Here is a 20,664-nt window from a genome sequence, read left to right on the forward strand (position 1 = left end):
CATCCTAATTATTGACTATGATCAATTTCTTTCTCAACAAAACCTCTGTGCTCATTCCTGGAAGAACATTAAGAACATTCTTGGAAGGAATATGTATTGTTTGGAAGCAGTGATTTTCCTTCTGTGTTCTGAGATATGAGGTGATTTGGGATCCTTTCAAAGCTATCATAATACCGAACCTCCCGCCCACACTAAAATGAGATGGTCAGGATGTTTTTATAGCACAACACCTCAAGAAACATTCTTCAGCTTCTGCCACTCCAGCCAACCACATTGCTGAGATAGTGTGGTCTCTGAATCAAGGTGTTGCTTTTCTCTGTCTCAGAATCTCTAGCATTAGACACAGCATGAGAGTGCGGGACATAAGAGCCAACCATATCCGCCTATCAGAACTGATGTGGAGAGCTCCCAAAAAGTGCTTCAGTTTCACTTTCAGGTATTCATTAGTAATTACCAAATACATACTTAAATACATGACCATCACCTGTCAGTGATGAACAGATAGTGATGGGCCAATGAAAGAACGAGTAGACAAGTGAAAGGAAATTCCTCATGTCTACTTGATAGCTTAACAATTTAGAGTTTGATGCAAAAGACATATGTTAAGATTAAAGATGCAAGCAACCTTTTTTTTTTTAACGTACCACCTCATTTTCAGCTTTTACCATGTAACTATGAGGATGTAGCATTGGACCTTGTCTTCCATGACAGATTTCAAATATATACATAGTAAGAATCGGAGCATACTTTAGGAAGATTAAACTTATTTCTCTCTGAACTTTACTGGATCATGTAATTCTTGCACCCAGATAAGAAGGCACCCTCTTTTTCCCCTAAGGACTGGCTCTATCCACAGGAAAAAAAAATATCTTACTTCTGCAATGATTGGTTTTCTGACTCGTCTTCAGAGACATAAACAGTATCAGCCTTGGCAACATTTCTACATCTCTGATCCCCCCTGGGGCAGGGGGAATGTGTGATATAAACTTCAATATCTAGTAAAGTCAGCCATCTCTTTATCTATTCAGATTACACCTCTGAATTATGCAGGGTATTCTTTTGAAAAACATCTATCATTTACTGTACAAGCATTACCAGAAATGAAATGAAGTCATACATATGAAAGCTCTGGATTCACAGCTTCTCATTCTTCTGTGATGTGCTTGGACTCTCCATGCAGCATGTAGACATTTGTATTCTGCTTTTCCAGTTAATATGCCAGAAGGGTTTTTATGAACACACTGGATAGATAAGGGACCTCTTTGTTTTTGTTTGCTCTTGAAGATGGGTATGACAGAAAGCTTAGAGTTAGGCAGATTAAGTTCTGGCTCTACCACAAAATTTCCCTGTAGCTCAAGACAATTTAACTACTTACGCCTCCATTTTGTTCATCAGTAACACTTACCTATAGGATTGTGGTAAAACCTCTTTGTTATGTTTTTGTACATAAATTTCTTGATTGTATATTTGGCTTATACATACTATATTAATATTTTAATACATGGCTCGATCGTGAAATATAATATAAAGCATGTAACTCAAATTTGGGGGCCATCCAAGAACATTGAGTGTTTACTCTCACTCACCTGCATTTAAATGAAAAAGTTGGAAGACAAACTACATTGTCCAATCAGAGTCTATTGGACATAAAACTAGAAACAAAACCCACATATTCCAAAAGCTGCTAGAAAGCCCTGATACCAAACATCACTCTTTTTGATACCAGAATCTCAACCAAGACTATTCAGACACTGTTGACTAACTATTTAAATGCATTTATTTATGTCACAGTAGTTTTTTTGAACCTAGGTGTATATAATTTACCCACTTTGCTCCCTCCAGCACCTCCCATGCAACCCCTTGCTCTTGTTCAAATTTGTGACTTTCAAATGTTGTTACATATATATGTGTATTTGCATATATGTCCCTAAGTCCATCCATGGAATCTATTTACTATGTAGAATGCTACTTGTATGTATGCAATCTCAGGTTGACCACTTAATATTTGATAACCAATTGGGGGCCTCTTCCCTGGGGAAGCATCAAAGACATTTTTGAGGAGCTGCACTAAAGTTGTGAAGGAAAGATAAAGAACACTAATGCTACTGCCAAAAACTTCAACGTTTCTGTTGACAAATTCAGAGAATCGTGACATTTCCTTCAAGGCTCCACAGCTGGTTTGTGGTGATGCCGTATTCAAATGCATGTCAGTGCATCCCCAACGTCCTTAATCTTTCAGCTAGAATTTAACTCAATACGAACCAAGTATTTACTGACTAATCAATATGTGTCTAGTGTTGTGTAAAGATGTGACGGTGAACAAGATAGATGCTGACTTTATGCTCCTGGGTTTTTTGTCTGTTGGAAAAAGAGACGTGGTAAAGGCAACCCAAATGTGGTGTGCACATCACATATGGCAGTGTGCACACAGGATCCGTAAGCTGTTTAGGTAAAGAGGAGGGTTGGGAACCTCTGATCCCAGTGCATAGTGACTCAGTAAGTTAAGAGCGCTTAAAGAGCCCTCTTGAGTATACACGGGCATATGATCTCGATGGGAAATGCATGCAGTGCTCTAAACTGATGCCTCAACCGCTTTTGGGCCACCACAGCACTCAAGGTTGGTACCTGCTTTTTATATAGCGTTTAATGCGATGGCAGCAGATTTGCCTTCCTCAGTAGGTTCTGCTGAGCATCAAATATAAAATTAGTGTCAGCATGTCTTTCTAAGAAGCAGACTAATTGAAGATAGAAAGAGCAATCAAACCACAGAGATTAATTATGGAAGGACTGCTTAAATTTTGAAACTATGCCAAGAAGTGTAAACATGTAGGCAAAACATAGGGAAGGATTAGCCTTTCTCTTGTAAAGTCTATAGACCTAATATATGACCCTTTCAGAAGAGTACTTTTAATAAATGAAAGCCTATGTCACATTTTCAAGAGACAATGGGAGATCCCAGTGTTGGGAATGAGCTGGATGGATCAGACAGTGAAGAAATTGACCTCAGGCTTTAAAAGAATGCTATTGTTAAATACTCAGAGCATAATTTATTATAGTCACTGTACTAGCCCTGGTTCTAGGCCTGCAATATAGTCCTCCTGGGAATATTCAGTAGACTTGATGCTGGAGACTGGAGCTGGAGGATGCTGGGAAATGCAGTTTCTGGGGCAGCTCATTGTCTTTGCCTTTTCACTCCCAACTTGCTGCCTGAGAAACAGTAGCTGCCCAGTTAACACTCAGTGAGCAGTTATATAGAATGACACTGCTTTAGTTGAAAGGGGAATTTGCCACATGAACAAGTATGAAACCACATGTGGTCACTTCCTGAATTCTAGCATTCAGCCAGTGTTATCAGAAGGCAGTAGAGATGATCACCAAAATGGTGATAGAAGAATCACATGGTTTCTTAATGGACAAGAAAACTGGGTTAGTCCTGTCAGGAAAGGTGAGGTCCAGTGCTCAGGGGTCACAATTCAGATATCTAGAGGGGAATGGCAGAAAATAGAATGGGCGAATCCAGTCACCTAGGAAGCAATGGCAATAAGTGGAACTATGGCCTTTGTTGAGTAAATTTACAAACAAAACAAAATATATTTGTGTAATCAAGGAGTTGCATCACCATCTGGAGGCTTTCAGGACAGGCAAAACAAAGAGCAAGATGCCTTTCAGGCAATGCAAAACACAGGATAAATGACAGGAGGAGAAGAGCCATACAAGCTTTGTGGGGGTGCAAGAGAATCATTTGCTGGGATGTAAAATGCCAATTAAAAATTTAGGAAAGAGGGTCAGAGAGAAAATCTGTGTGCAGAACTTGGATTCCAGGCAGGAGAAATGAGAACAGAGAATCGCAGAGGAGGTTAGCATGCCAGGCTGCTCAGAAAAACTTCAGGAACTAAACTTCCTTTCTAATTTGGGCTCCTCGATCAGTTATGTTTATCTCCAAGGCAAAAGTTACCCCATAAATCCCTGAGAAAATGTCTATTCTAGAATTCTTGAACTGTTTGTCAAAAGCTCCCTGGTATAGTCCCTGGTTTCTGTCCCCAGATGAGATGTGACAGCTGGGGCCTTGCAGACAGAGGGATGACTCAAAAGTCCCCCCCTCCAAAACACACACACATACAGACAGAGGGATGACTCAAAAGTTCCCCCCCGACACACACACACACACACACACCCCTCCCCACATCACACACTTTACTTAAAGATTTACATTTATACCCACTGAGCAATCAATGTCATGGTTTCCACGGTAACTAGTGGGACCAAGAACAACCAATATTTATTCTGCTGCTGAGGGGAGATGTAATCCAAGTATTGTGCAAAATATACTTTTTAGGAAGCCAGTGGCCAGCCAGTGAAGGTTTAGTATAAATGGCAGCTCTTTCCAACCAGGGCCTTTGTGCAAGGGTTTCCTGAGTATAGACCTCTTCCAGAGAAGCAGCGCTGTCTCGGGGGATGGAAGAGGCAGGTTCTCCACTGCCCACTCACACTGCCACACTCATTGTTTAAAGTTACAGCTCAACTTTGGCATTGTAGAAGAGAGATTCTTTTGTCTTTTTTGCAAGAATGTGAGAAAAGAAAGAATGAGTGAGGCATCTACCTACTGGAAGAAATTGAAGTGTGCCTAAATAAAATCTATAGTCAAGAAAAGCAAAATGCTATGCACTGCTTTTTTTTTTAATTTAAAAATAAGAAAATCATGATGAAGAAAATACTATTAATACTGATATTTTAATGGTTGCATCAATATTTAAGTTTTTTTTTTTACCTTTTGATAATATTTTTGTGTGTTTTTGAAATAGGGTCTCTCTATGAGCCCAGGTTGGCTTGAAATTTGTGACTCTTCTGCCTCAGTTTCCCAAGTGCTGGGATTATAGGAGTGTGTCACCACACTGCAATTTCTTCTAGGTTGGATTTATGGTGCCTACTTGCACTTGGTTCTTATCCCCAGAAGTGTGCCTTACCCCTGTCACCCTGTCCTTGATGCTAGAGAAACAAGAAGGAAGAGGGACTTAGGAAAGAGAGGAGTAGGGGTGGAGAGCCCAATTGGCTGTAGGCAAAAAAACCTTTAAACTTTGGTTATGGAAGATTTAAAAAAAAAAAAAAAAACCTGAACACTTCAGGAAGCATAGTGAGGTGGTACGGATGGGACAGAAGACATTGGGTTATTAACTTTATTGGAGAGTTCTAGTCAAGCATCTCCCAAAGCTGTCTTCTTATTTTCCAAATGGATCTCCTAGGAACAAATGACCCAATGGCCATCTGGGAAATGAAGGCAAATCCCCCATTTTCTGAGCCTGTCAGGCAAAGATCAGGTAACAGACATTCAAGCTGAACACTCTTGCTTCAGGGACTGCAGCAAGGATGGAGCTGCCAAACAGCCCACGTGACCTGCTGCAGCACGAGAAGTTGGGAACAGGCCATAGGCATATGTTCCTCAAGTCACTAGTCCCAGTTCAGTCTTGGGTAAGTGTTCTCTAATCAATTATCCCACTGTTCATCGTTACAAAAGTCCACTGGCCTCTTCATGAGCTCAGCGGCTGATGGCCATTTTACTACTGCAGTCCTCTCGTAAGGTTTGCCGTTGGTTAGCAGATTCTGTTGTTTTGAATTTATAAACAGAGCAAGCCTTTATCCTTCACACTGGGACAGGTGACCCGGAGAAACTCCCCACTCTCTGAGCTTCCTGTTTGTCATGAGTCCCCATGTAAATGCCTTGAACTTTAAAATGTTTGCAGTTTGAAATAATTTTAGATTCACAGAAAAGTTACAGAAGTAATAGAGTTTCTCTATCACCTTGGCCCAGTGTTCCCTCTAAGACTTTCTATAAACAGAGTACTATTATCTAATTTTTTTTCCAATTATTGTCAATTTTGTCCATTTTCTGGTCCGTGAGGCCTCTTAAGGGCCCATGGTGACTGCTTCCTAAAGCCTCTCCCCTCCGTCAGTGCCTCAGCCTTCACTGACTTTAGAAACTGAACTTCTGAAGGCTCTCATGTGCTTCTTTGTCCTACTCGGCACACGGCCAGATAAAGGTTGTCCTCTAGGCAAGGTTCCCATAGAAGTGGTATGTCCTTCTCAGAGTATTCTCCAAAGCGTCCTGTGGTGCCGAGATGCTACATCTGTGGTTCCACCCTATCTAATGCTGAGACCCTCATGCTGTAGTGACCCCCCCAACCATAAAATTGCTTTTTCGATACTTCATAACTTTTAATTCTGCTGCTGTTATGAACTGTAATGTAAATATCTGATATGCAGGATATCTGATATACCATTCCCAAATGTGTCATGACCCACAGGTTGAGAACCTATGTTCTAGAGAGTGCCATTCCCAGACAGCTGGAGACCATTCTCCCATGCCTTGTTATATTGATCTTAATGTCTTCATCCCCTTAGTAAGCCAGTAAACACAAGAGTATCCCTGAGTCCTAGGAGCTGCTTCAGCATATTAATTAAATCAAAGAAGGGTGGGAAACCCCAATTTATATGGGTCAGTCAGAAGCACAAGTAGAACAATTTGAGTCATGCAGGTTTGGTAGCACATGTCTTTAATTTTAGCACTCAGGGAGGCAGAGGCAGGCAGAGCACTGTGATTTTGAGGCCAGCCTGGTCTACAAAGTGAGTCGAGGACAGCCAGGGATACACAGAAAAACTGTGTCTCCAAACAACAAGAGCAACAACAAAAATTTAAGTCTTGCAACTAGGTTCAGAAGTAGGGACAAACATGAACTGGCCCTTAAACCTGGAGGATCTCATTCTGCCCCCAGGCAGATAGGGACAGAGTTAGGGAATGCCCACCTTGTGTTTGTTGAATGAATTATTGCTTACATAGTGGGGACCCATCCCCGAAACATGGAATCTAAAGTACCAGAGCCATAGTTTACTTTCTACTAACCATATCTGTCCTTCCACTCAGAAGTTACTGTTTTTCCCTACCATTAAAAAATAGATACTTTAATAAATGGGACTTCTTGAAACTGAAAAGCTTCTGCAAAGCAAAGGACACTGTCAATAGAACCCTATGGATTGGGAAAAAAATCTTCACCAACCCTATATCTGACAAAGGGCTAATATCCAAAATATGTAAAAAAAAAAAAACCCTCAATAAATTAAACATCAACAAACTAATTAATACAATTAAAAATGGGAGACAGAGCTAAACAGAGAATTCTCTACAGAGGAATCTCAAATGGCTGAGAAGCACTTAAATAAATGCTCAATGCCATTAGTCATCAGAGAAATGCAAATCAAAATGACTCTGAGATGTCATCTTACATCTGTCAGAATGGCTAAGATCAAAAACTCAAATGACAGCACATGCTGGTGAGGATGTGGAGAAAACTTGTACATTGCTGGTGGGAGTGAAAACTTGTACAACTACTTTGGAAATTAATCTGGAGGTTTCTCAGAAAATTGGGAATAGCTTTACCTCAAGACTTGGCTATAGCACTCCTGGGCATATACCCAAAAGATGTTCTATCATACAACAAGGGCATTTTCTCAACTATGTCCATAGCAGCTTTATTTGTAATGGCCAGAAATTGGAAACATCCCAGATGTCCCTCAGCTGAAGAATGGATAAAGAAACTGTGATACATTCATACAATGGGAATAATACTCGGTTATTAAAAAGAAGGAAAACATGAAATTTGCAGGCAAATGGATGGAACTAGAAAAGATCAGTCTAAGTGATGTTACCTAGACCCAGAAAGACACATATGCTATGTATTCACTTATAAAAGGATATCAGCCATATAATATAGTACAGTATAACCATACTATAATTCACAGACCCAAAGAAGCTAAGTAACAAGGAGGACCCAAGGGAGGGTGAACATCCTGAGGTGAATATCACTGAGAAGGTGAAATAAAAAAAAACTGATAGAGTGCTCGAAGAGAGGGAAAAGGATAGGAAAGGGAGTGCTGAGGGAAATGAGGGAAGGGATTTGATGTGGGGAGACCAGGGGTACATGGAAGAAGGACAGATTACATGCAGAGAGAAGATAACTCATGGCCTGGGACATCTCAGAGACAGGATGGAAACCTACAACAGGTTAGGTTTCTGGGAGGATATGGGAGTGACTCTATTGGAGACCCCTACTAGCAGGGAACATGGAGACTGAAAAAGCCACTTTCTAACCAGATGGGACACCAAGTAGAGAAAGAGAAACACCAACCTATCTACAAAAACTTTGACCCAAAATTTACCCTGCCTATAAGATGTGCAGAGATAAAGATAGAGCAGAGATTGAGGGAATGTCCAAACAATGCCTGGCCACACCATGGGCGAGAGTCAACCATTAACACTATTAATGACACTCTGCTCTATTCTCGAAGACAGGAGCCTAGCATAGCTGTCTTTTGAGAGGCTCCACCCAGCAGCAGATTGAAACAGATGCTGAGACTCACAGCCAAACATTAGGCGGAGCACATGGAGCCTTGTAGAGGAGTGGGAAGAACAGAAGGACCTGGAGGGAACAGGATCTTTACAAGGAGACCAATAGAGCCAACTAATCTGGGGCCAGGGGGTCCTGCAGAGACTGAAACACCCATCAAGGACCATGTATGGACTAGACCTAGGCCCCCCTACACATATGTACATGATGGACAGTTTGGTCTTCATGTGGTTCCCCTAGCAAGGGGAGTGGGGATGGGGAGCTGTCTCTGACAAGGACTCTGCTGCCCACTTTTCAATCACTTCCTCCTGGAGGGTCTGCCTGGCCAGGCTATCTCATTAGATGTTGCCCTCAGTCCTGATATGACTTGATGTGCTGGGATGGGTAGGCGGGGAAGAGGGTTCCCCTTTTCTGAGGGGAAGGGGAGGAAGATATGGAGAAGAGGGAAGAAGGGTGGGACCTGGAGAAAAGGAGGGAGAGGGCTACAATTGGGATGCAAATTAAATAAATAAATAAATAAATAAATAAATAAATAAATAAATAAATAAATAAATAAGCTTTATCATAGATCAGTGCCTTATCCACTCATCGTCATAGAGACTTCCTCAGGCAGCAGATGGGAGTAGGTGCAGAGACCCACTGCTAGACATTATGTGGAGAGAGTGCCTGAACTGGATGTTTCCATTGGGTCTCTCCCCTTGGAGCTCAGGGAAGCCTGAGGAAGAGGAGAAGGAGAGATTGTAGTGTTGAGAGGGGTCAAGGACAGCAGGAGAACACAGCCTACTAATTTAACAAAATGGCAAATGTGGGCTTACAGAGACTGAATTGGCAAACACAGGGCTGCATGGGTCTGCACCAGTCCTCTGCATATGTTGTGGCTGTTAACTTGGTGTTTTTGTGGGACTCCTAACAGTGGGAGCAGGTGTGTCTTTGACTCTTTTGCCTGCTCTTGGGACCCTTTCTTTCCTATTGGTTTGCCTTGTCCAGCCTCAGGATAAGGGCTTTTGCATTCATTGTCTTATTGTATCTTGTCTTGTCATGTTTGGTTGTTTTATTTTGGAGACCTGCGCCTTCCTGAAAGGAAATGGAGGGAGACTAGATCTGGGGAAGAGAGGACTGGAGGCAGAGCTAAGAGTGCAGTATAGGGAGGGGAAACTGTGGTCAGGATGTGTTGTATGAAAGAAAAAGCTTATTTTCAATCAAAAAAATAAGATACATAACGAAAATACTTTTAAGACTCCTCAAACATTCTGCTTCTCATAATTTGTTCTTCCCATTAACAGTGAATACACTGGTGCTCATTTAATTAAAATATCAACTTTTATATTGCCACTAAGGGTAAAGATAATTCCCACATCAAATTTGACTTTTCCATATCTTTAGGATAAAACAGCAGCGAGGGGAGACACAGCAAATCTGCCATCTCCACTCCTTCCCTGCTTTCTAGGCTCTTTTTTTTTTTTTTCAGTGACCTACACAGAACTTCAAAATCTTCAGCACTCTTAGGGAAAAGGCCTTCACAGATCAATAAGCACTGTCACAAGAAATGAGCCACATCTGCCCTCCCTGGCCTAAGGTTGGATGTTCAGTTTGTCTCCAAATCAATACATCTCTGGAAGGTAATCTCTTCCAGCTGTCGTATGAGGACCAATGCACATCCACAGATCCAGACAAGAAAAGTATACCTAGGCAGTACCCACAGGCTTTGGGGTTTTCCTGATTTGGGGTAATCCTACTGGATCCTTGTCAGTGGTACGCAAGTAGACTTTTGTGAACAGGTTCCTGGGAAATCAATTTTTAAACACTGACCATGATATATAATGTTTACCCACTGTATTTTTCCTTTAAATACTTTCTTCCTGGTTGATTTCTAGGCACAATAACCAAACATTCCATTGAATTCCTGCCACTCAGACACAATAGGTATAAATAACCTTAAGTGCATAGGTAAAAATAAAACCTTACAAGCTAATTAGGATGTGTTGAGTATCTACTACTTTTGATTGTAAAGTGGTCCACTTAATTACAGACATAAATAAATGTTTAATCAAGGTAGTTTCTTAGCAATTGTCTCACAAAATTCCTAGGAAATCAACATATGGCACCCAGGAATTGTTATAAGGTAATTCCAAGATACTACAATTGGTAAAATGGCTTTCACAAGTCCAGAGGTTCTGGAATTCTCCAAAGGAACCCTTGAAATAGCAGCATGACGCTTTCCTTTAGGATTCCCCTAAGGGACTGTGCCCTGGTGCTATGTACCCAGAACAACATTCCCTGCTCCTTGGAAAGCCTTCCCACTGGCCAGAGAGGGAACAAAACACCTGCCACCGCTAATCCCGGCCTGGAGCTCTTCTTCCAGGTCAATCAGGCTACTGTTTTCTCTGGGCTCGGTTCCTGTCTGTCACTTCCACAGCAGACCACTTGGCCCTGGATTGTCTTTAAAAGGCTTATGTGTTTGTTTTCAGCCTGTAATAGTGTAGGGAGCACAGGAGAGGCAGGGAACACTACGGAAGATGGTAAACATCACGGGTTACAGGCCTGGAATGTGCTGGACCTTTCCACAAGCATTCATTACTGAAATTCTCACACTGCTGGGGAGTGTGTCTCATTTTAATGATGATTTTCCAGGATTCCAGAGTGAAAGAGAAGCAAAGCTAGGATTTCTTCCCTCCTTTGGTCACTTGTGGCACCGTATGTAGATTACTACACGTGCTGAGAACTCTCCAAACACCAGAGGCACCAGTGGAATAAGCCACGAGTGTAGCCTGGCTCCAAAGTGTGATCTAGGGCAAGAATGCTAGAGAAATAGCATACAAGTATATCGTGGTGGGAGGCAGAAGGAGAGGTTGGAAATGTGGACTGAGATAGAATTGTTCTTGTGTTGGAGTTGTAATGTTAACTCACTGATTTTGGGGACCTAGCTTCCTCAGTAGCATAAGGAAGATCATGAACCCCATCTCAGCATATGATGGATACACACCAACGATAACTGTGTCACCCTTTCTGAAAAGCCATTGCAGCAGCCTGGGGAGGGCACATTTCATACCACAGAAGCAAAGGGTTTAGGGTTCCCAACTTTAAGTCTGGCCACTGTGAGCTGCTCCATGAGATGCCTTTTATCTGACTACTGGGAAGGGGCCCAGGTAGGTTAGAAGAAACCCCTGCTGCTTTGGCAGGGTGGTATTGATTCCTGGGAAGTAGATGGTAATGACAAGAGGCAGCAATAGCCTCCTTTGACCCTCTTCCAGGCAGGTTGCCCATAGCTCTGGGCTCTCTGAGAAATGGGAGTGGAAGATGAGGATAAAAATATAAGAAATCATTGGGTGAAAGTAAGGAGGACACTTGTCAGAACTGGGATTCTGTATGAAGCACAAAAATGCAGACCAGTCAATACTAAGTGCCCTGTAACATCGTCATTAAAAACAACAACAATGCCTAAAGAGACCATTAAGAAGAAGAAGAAAAGAAAGAAAGAAGGAAGGAAGAAGGAAGACAAGAGAGTCAGAACAACCAATTGGAAAAAGCTCAACTAGAATGAGCTTTTGTAAAAACCATAAAAACAAAACTCCACCCACCCCCATTTTAATCCTAATAGGGAGTAACCTGAAGAAGTGTCATAATAACCAACCAGTATTCTGCATTGTTCTGTTTCAAGGCAGCTCAGCCTACTCTGCACAAACCAGCTGTTCAGCCACACCCCATGGGATTCCTTCTACTGTTCAGAAAGAGCACTGTCTGGCTCACTAGTCACTAATAAAAACCAATTCAGTTCTCTAAAATCAACTGCATACAGTTTTGCTTTTGACAAAACAAGAGGTCTCCTGCATACCAGGGGGGAGGTGGTATTAATTGGACCCCTTTGCAAATGATGGCCAAAGAGAGAAAAAAAAAATTCCTCCAGCACCAGAACAGAAAGCCCTGGGCCTGCTATTTGTTGTTTGAAGAGGACCAGTGCACTGAGCACACCATTCTCCTAGGCAGCGTCAGGAAATATTTGCTGCTTGGATGGCAAGAGTAGAGGCAAGCATAGCTGATCTCTATCTCAGGGCACTTCAGCCCTGAAGCAGACAGGCTAGTCCTCAGAGTATGACCATGCAAGTATACAATACAGCAAGTAAGTGGCTCCCAGAACCACAGCAGAGAAGGGAAGGAGGATGAGAGAAGGTTCCCCAAGGTCAGTGACATTCATGTGACTTCAGAACTAGCCTTAGGTAGGATTTAGCTAGGCAAAGAGCAGCGGTTATGTTCAAGCAAAGCCAGGAGGGTACAGGAGCTGAGAAAGGAGTGCAGCAGAGCTTGGGAAGCTGAGGGCTGCTGCAGAAGGATGGAGTGTGAGTGGGACTGGCCCGAGCTCTGCTTTGTGACTTGGAGAGTGAGGCTTGTGTTCCAAGCCTGGCTGGGTTGATGCAGAAGAAGTAACACAAAAGAGTTAGTACGGGAATATCTCAGGTGACACACAGGAAAGAAAAATGCAGAATTGGAGATAAGAAAGTTTTTCATTCTCTCTGGGGATAGAAGGAAGTGGGGAGGGGATGAAATTGAGAAATCTCTGAAAACTCTCGATGGCTAACAGAAATTTGAGGTCTTCCCTACCGAGAAGAAATGGGACTTGGAAGAATGCTCCAGGCAAGAGAAGCTACATGTGCAGAATTTCTTCCAGTGTTGAAGCTGATGCAGGACCAAAGGCTCAAGATGTATGGGATTATAAAGCATCTTCCTCATCTCCTCTTTGAGACAGGGCTTCAGCCCATATCCTAGGCAGATCTTGAACTTGCAAGTGATCCTCCTACCTCTGCCCAGTGTTTGGATTAAAGGTGCAGGTCACCACACCTTTCATTAAAAAAAAAAATGGTGATTCTAAGCACCTCTAGATCCATGATTCAGGTATGAATGATCCTTTTCCCTTTTGAGAATGCAAACTCATTTTTACCCACATGATTGCTATACGGGGCATATAACGCTCACCCTTCCTCCTCATGGAATAGAACATAAAAATGGATGCCCTGGTATAGGAGAGAAAAATATAACTCCAATCAGTTTAGCTGCAAAATTAAATTGTATAAATTTCTCAGAAGGTTATAAAATACAGAATAAGATCCCTGGGAAGCCACCTTTGGGGTTCAGTGGAGCTGACAGCCCAACTTTGCTCAGTGACAAAGAGAAAATGGAGCTAAGAGAAATAGAAGCCAGACTGCTCATTCCTCTCCTGAGCTGGCACCTTTCATATGCTAAGTGCAAGTATGGCAGCTGTGTGAGAAAATTTAACACTATCATTTAAATAAATAATAATTAAAAAAGGAGTTGATTCATACCCAGGCTAAGGCAGACAGTCATAAGTTTACAGAGAGCATGGTAGCTCCCCGGGGTAGAGCTGTAATTACTCCAACAGCGACAACTGAATATAAGTATCCTTCCCCACCTCAACACCAACAGAAATCTGGTATCCCACAGGACACTAACTGCTGCACTTCCACACATGGTTTTTCACCAGGAATAGTTCCAGTCAGTGGCCATTGTTATCTAAGCCTGGGCTGGGACAAGGAATTGCTGCATAGCATCAACTAGGAATCTATAAGAACTGGCTAGTCAATCTTATCAGGAAGGGTCTAAACAAACAGAAGAAAAATTCAAGAGGGTGGTCTGGGTGGCCTCTCGAAGTCCATGTGTTGAGAAGGAGACACCTATGCAAACCAAACATGATATCCCGTGATCTGGGTACCTTCCCCCTCTTTTTAAAAATGAGTTTGTAGATAAGCATACGAAGTAATGGGACTCACCTTCAAATATATGTGTTATTATACATTGTTCCCATTCACTCCACTCATCTACTGCCCTCCAGCTTCCTTCCGTATCCAGTTAATCATGCCTTCTGCTTTCCCATTGCATACATTCCATTACCTTCTCTATTTCCTACTTCCCTAAAGACCTTTTCCTCCCTCATCGCGGTTTCCTTTTTAGCTTTGTAACCTACAAGCACATATATAAGCATAAATATAAAGTAGTACATATGTGTATACATAATTTTAAATTTAGTTTCCACATGTGAGAGCACATACGGCACTCATCTTCCCGAGTCTGGCTTATTTTGTCTGACAATGATTTCCAGTTGTATTCATTTTCCTCCAAATGTCAGGATTTCATTTTTTGTAATGACTTCATGAAATCCTGTTGTTCATTCGTCTGGATTTTCAAAGTCGGGTCTCCGCACGCTCCATGTCACTGTTATCCTACCAAAATGAATTCTGGAGTAGAGTGAATGGGTGGGAAGTCTTTGTTATCCTGTGGTTACTAAATGCAGATTGGACAGGGCCCTTGAATTAAGGAGGTAAAGAAGTGAGAATGAACTTAGTTAAGCATTTCTTAACCTGTGGGTCATTTCCCCTTTGAGGTTGCCCATCAGATATTTACACTATGATTCATAACAGGAGCAAAGTTACAGTTACGAAGTAGCATTAAAAATAATTTTGTGGTTGGAGGTCATCACAACATTAGGAACTGTATTAAAGGGTGGCAGCTTTAGGAAGGTTGAGAAGCACTGCTGTGGTTCAAGAAAATACTGCAGAAAAATAAAATGGGTCACATTCCAGTAAGGTTGTCAGCTGAGCAGCACAGAAGTCAACTGCGCACTTGATGAGAAGAACAAACCATCAGGCGTCAGATCCCCTCCTCTAGAACTGATGATCAAACTATGCTTCAGTGTTCCCACAGATCACCAGAGTGCAGGCTTAAGATTGGGCCCTGCTGCACTGAAGCCCTTGGCCTGCCCTTCATTACCCAGCAACTTCTCGCTGCAAAGCCTCCACCAGTCCCCTAGCAATGAAATCACAATGCCGTGGAGGGGGTGAGGAGGCTCAGCATTGTCATCTTTCAAAAACTCCCCAGGCAAAGTTGGCCCAGAGAGTCAGAGCAACTAGAACAAGAGTGACTCTGATAAGGTAGTTTGGGATTTCTGATTTGCAGTTTGGTTCAGTGTGCTCATGTCCACAGAGTCATAGAAGAAACTGTTCGGCAGAGACACATTTCCACCCTCATGAACTGGAAGTGTGGTGTGGAGCTCACCAGATCAGAATCTTGTACCAACTCAGTGATGATAATGTCATTTGATAACTCATCCAGTAGACACCTGCTCATCCTGAGAGAGGAGTGGGCCAAGTCTCTAGTTGGAACTCATTACAAAAGAAACTTAGACTGTGAAGGTGACACCACGCCTCCTACGCACTGTGTTCAGGAGTTACTCAGCGCCTCCTACTCCCTGTATGCTTTGAAGCCTTGAGTCCTGAGGCTCAGTGACACAAGCAGCTGTCTCTCACAGGTGGGAGGCAGGGTCTGCAATGTTACTGAAGCTGCAAAATGATGCCAGTATGCTGAGCAGAGTTGGAAGTGCCACTCCTGTGAGATGGACAGAGCTTCTTCGGCAGCTCTATACAAAGCACTGGGTACTACCTACCATCAGGAATAGGAGTAGCAAGTATGCTTATTACAACTGTGCTTCCCCAAACCATGATTTCCCAAGCAGCTACGGCATTTTTCATAATAAAATGTAAAGAACTGTGACAAATTGCTAATCAACAGAAAGGAAACATTAAGATATTTCTGAAGAAAGGAAGAGCCAGATCCCATACTCTTCTTACATTGCAAGACCAAACCCCCTCCCTGGTTAAAAATCACAATAAAGAGAGATCAAATAGCAAAGCCCAGTGCCTACTGAACAGCTGGAAAGCAGATGTGCCTATAGACACCAGCATCCCAATCTCAACACTGGAAGGACTATTGAGTATTCAAGCTTCTATGCACAACAAGGATGCAGAAAGGAAGGAAATAGCCATGCCCTTGTATTTTCATGTTCACAACTACACAAAGACACAGTCTGATGAACCTCAGCCTGAATGACTTCATCTGGTCTTAAATAATAAATGAATATGAATCTCAATACTTTTCATGAAGTGAGAATAATAAACCTTACTACTTAGGGGCAAAGTAATAAGAATGCATAGACTGCATCTTGTACAGTGCTTAGAAGACAGTAACTAGCTTGCATCATAATTATTTTAACCTTTGACCATCAGCTGAAGTTTCACTTCCTTTGTGAATGTTTCCTTGATGAGCCCCCTCCTAACGTTCCCACATACACTTAGTCTCTCCTTGGTAGGTCTAGCACTTTATGATATTAAAATTTTTCTAGATTTTAAGATATCTTTATTCCATATATGAAATGAAATCTCCTGTGTTTAGGACCCATGTCTTAACACACAATTCATTTACTTTTCACATTATATATATATATATATATATATATATATATATATATATATATATATATAATAAAAATTATTTTAGACAATTTTGTTAACCAACTAGTAAGATGTTTAACCAAAATAGTCATAACTTAAGGATCACCTATTGATTATATAATTAATAAACAATTAGTAATACTACTAATAATAATTTGTGCACAAAACAAGATTTCAAGGACTAGAACTTCCCACCTGTGACCTTAACACATGATGCTTTAAAGTTTTGAGTTTGGGAGCATTTCAGAGTTTGGAATCCAGATTACAGAGACTAAGTCTCCATATTCCAGTTGCTTATTTACATTTCTGTAATGACGTTCTTGAATAACTATTTCATGCTTTGTATCTCTAATGCTTGGCACATGCGTAGTACCTTTTATGTATGTATGAATGAATGAATGAATGAATGAATGAATGAATGAATGAATGAATGAAGAGTGAGTGAGTGAGTGAATGAGTGAAACAAGCCTCTGTTTTCACCCAAGAAGACTGCTAATTAGGATGGTAAGAACAGAAGGAAGAACTAAGGGAAATTACATGTCGGGAGGTGGAGAATCATGGCTGACTATGAGCTATAAGCAGGACAGGAGTACCACTTTGTGATGTTGAAACCACAGAGAGTTTGTTCAGAAAGCTCTTCTCTGAGAACTTTGCAGGAAGAGAAAGTGTTGAGGGGGAGCATTTATACAAATACTCTGCAAAGACTTTTTGATTACTTGGGTCTAAGTCTTCTGTGTCCAGCCCCATATAAGGGCAAAGTATTGTGCGATCTTTCCACAAAACCTCAAGCCAAACCAAGAGCCCTTTCTTTGCTCTTGAGGTTCTCAGCAGATCTGGGTTGTGGCTCAGCACTGTCTCTCAGCCTGCATGATTCTTTCTAGGGTCTGTCCTTCAGAAAGCCTCCCCCCCCTCACTGAGATATTTCCTTTAGGTTCCACATCTGTCCCTAAATGACTGAACAATGACAGGCAAATGTTCATTGGCTTCACAGTTAGCCTTGTCCTTCCCACAGTCATACTCCACACCTTTTCTCTAGAGCATGAGCCTGGGAAATTGCCTGAGGCAGGAAGAGTCTTAATCATTCCTATCATTATAAGAGGTCTCTAGAGATAACAGACCTAAGCCCTTCAGCATGAAGTCCCTGAGCTTGTTCTCTTGAACATGTGGACATTAAGATGCTCCCCTTAGCAGCCATGCAAAACAGGGAGGCAAAAACAGAAAATCCATGTGAAAACCACCTAGAAAGAGTATAATGATATCCATTCCTGACCTGGGGGAAACCTGTCCACCAGGACACAGGATGACAAAATGCCACATGCTGCAACCCTAACAGCTTCATCCTTCATAACCACGAGGAATACATCACTGGAAGAGCTAGCCTGCTAAGCAGGTGTTGATTTCTCTCTTCAGATTTCAGATGCTCTTCATCAGCATCAATATTTTACAGCTTAATCAGCTGAGCCTGGATCTGAGCATAGGGCAGGAACGTCATCCTGAGGACTCACCGCGTCCTGATGGCTGAGGACCTCCAAGATGCTGTTGAGCAGTTCCACACAGTACTTCTTCTCCAAGCTCTGGTGTTGACCATCATCCCTCTGCTCCAGCAGCTCCTTCAGCTCTTTGGTGATGACAGGAAGCAGAATGTCCCGGCATTCTGGAAGCAAACCAGTGACAGACATGTGGGCTTATTGTTGAGTTTCCTTACATACACACAAAACACACACACACACACACACGCACACACGCACACACGCATGTGCACATGGGTATATTTATATATAACAGATATGTTATATATGTGTGTATGTGTATTATATATGTACCGAACATATAGAAAACATATTATTCTATCTTTTCTCATGAGAACATTCACCTTTATATTACATTACAGTTGTAAATAAATAGTGTGTTCTATCTATTTATAATATATCTACTCCATGATAGATTTATAATTATATTGTTTCAGAATTTAACAACTTATATGATTTTTTTTCTTCAGGTCATAATTAACAAATATATTTTCTTTGTAAAAAGATTAAGTATTGAAGGTTAGGTTAAGATTTCTTTAGAAGCTTTTGTAAAGCAAAGGACGCTGTTATCAGAACAAAACAACAGCCTACAAATTGGGAAAGTATCTTCACCAACCCAACATCTGACAGAGGGCTAATATCTGGAATATATAAAGAACTACAGAAGTTAAAAGGCAATAATTCAAGCAACCCGATTAAAAAATGGGATATGGAGCTAAACAGAGAATTCTCTGCAGAAGAATATAGAATGGCAGAGAAACACATAAAAAGATGTTCAACATCCCTAGCCATCAGAGAGATGCAAACCAAAACTACCCTGAGATTTCACCTTACACCCATCAGAATGGCTAAGATCAAAAACTCAAGAGACAACGCATGCTGGAGAGGTTGTTGAGAAAGGGGGAACCTTCCTCCATTGCTGGTGGGAATGTAAACTGGTACAACCACTATGGAAATCAATCTGGCACTTTCTCAGACAATTAGGAATAGTGTACCTCAAGATCCAGCTATACCACTCCTAGGCATATATCCAAAAGATGTTCAAGTACACAACAAGGACATTTGCTCAACCATGTTTGTAGCAGCTTTATTCATAATAGCCAGAAGCTGGAAACAACCCAGATGTCCATCAATGGAGGAATGGATAAAGAAATTGTGGTACTTTTACACAATGGAATACTACTCAGCAATTAAAAACAAGGAAATCATGAATTTTACAGGCAGATGGTGGGATCTAGAAAAAATCATCCCTAGTGAGATATCCCAGGAGCAGAAAGACACACATGGTATATACTCACTTATAAGTGGGTACTAGACCTATAAGATAGGATAAACATACTTAACTATGTACACCTAAAGAAGATAAACCAAGAAAGAGGACCAGGGGTAAGATGATCAATCATCATCTAGAAAGCAAAGGGGATGGACATTGGAAGTAGGAGAAAACAAGTTACAGGACAGTAGCCTACCACAGAAGGCACCTGAAAGACTCTACCTAGTAGTGTATCAAAGCAGATGCTGAGACCCATAACCAAGCCTTCGGCAGAGTGTAAGGAATCATATGAAGGAAGGAGGAATTAGTACAACCTAGAGGGGACAGGGAGCCCCACAAGGTCCAAATATATCTGGGCACAGGGTTCTTCTCTGAGACTATTTATCCAATCAAGGACCATGCATGGATATAACCTACAACCCCTCTCAGACATAGCCCATGGTAGCTCAGTATCCAAGTGGGTTCCCTAATAAGGGGGACAGGAATTGTTTCTGACATGAACTCAATGTCTGGCTCATTGAGCTTCCCCTTCCCCCCGAGGGAGGAGCAGCCTTGCTAGGCCACAGATAAGGAAATTGCAACCATCCTGAAGATACCTGATAAGCTAGGGCAAGATGGAAGGAGAGGAGGACACCCCTCTCAGTGGACTCGGAAGGGGGCAGGGAGGAGCTGAGGGAGGGAAAGAGGGAGAGGGCTACAGCTGGAATATAAGTGAATGTATAAAATTATTTAAAAATAAAAAAATATTAAAAAAAAGATTTCTTTAGAAAGAAAAAAAGATTTATTTAGAATATAATTCACAATTCTGGTTTTTCCCCAGACACTCATTTTCTAGAATAAGCTAGACATTTTATTTTATATGTTTAAACATGTAAATGAATATAGACGTATGCATATATTCAAATATTGCAGTATAAATTTTCCTAGTCTCATCTGTATTTTATGTTTACTTTAATTCATATCAGAGTATTATAAACTATCATGATTGTTATGCATGACTCTGTATATAAGCAGAATAAATCCTACAGTGTCATTGCCCATATCTGCTTTTTCAAAATGAGGCTTAGTTACATATGAGGCCTACTTCCTTGGTACCATTCACTTGCCAATATTCCTTGGAGCAAATTATATAATATTACATATAACAACTAACTTAATTATTTAACTACTAA

General features: G+C 41.5%; 1 protein-coding gene across 1 annotated transcript in view; it reads right to left on the reverse strand.

The window, feature by feature from the left end:
- The window catches only part of Dock2 (dedicator of cytokinesis 2), a 403,875-nt gene that overhangs the window by 217,922 nt on the left and 165,289 nt on the right, over positions 1-20,664 (reverse strand). Inside the window, exon 26 of the mRNA XM_055604610.1 lies at positions 18,196-18,344. Within this exon, the coding sequence (XP_055460585.1) occupies positions 18,196-18,344 (149 nt within the window). The remainder of the gene's footprint in view (positions 1-18,195; positions 18,345-20,664) is intronic.

This window comes from Psammomys obesus, unplaced genomic scaffold (assembly GCF_907164565.1).
Source record: "Psammomys obesus unplaced genomic scaffold, mPsaObe1.curated_primary_1811, whole genome shotgun sequence".
Taxonomy (NCBI): domain Eukaryota; kingdom Metazoa; phylum Chordata; class Mammalia; order Rodentia; family Muridae; genus Psammomys; species Psammomys obesus.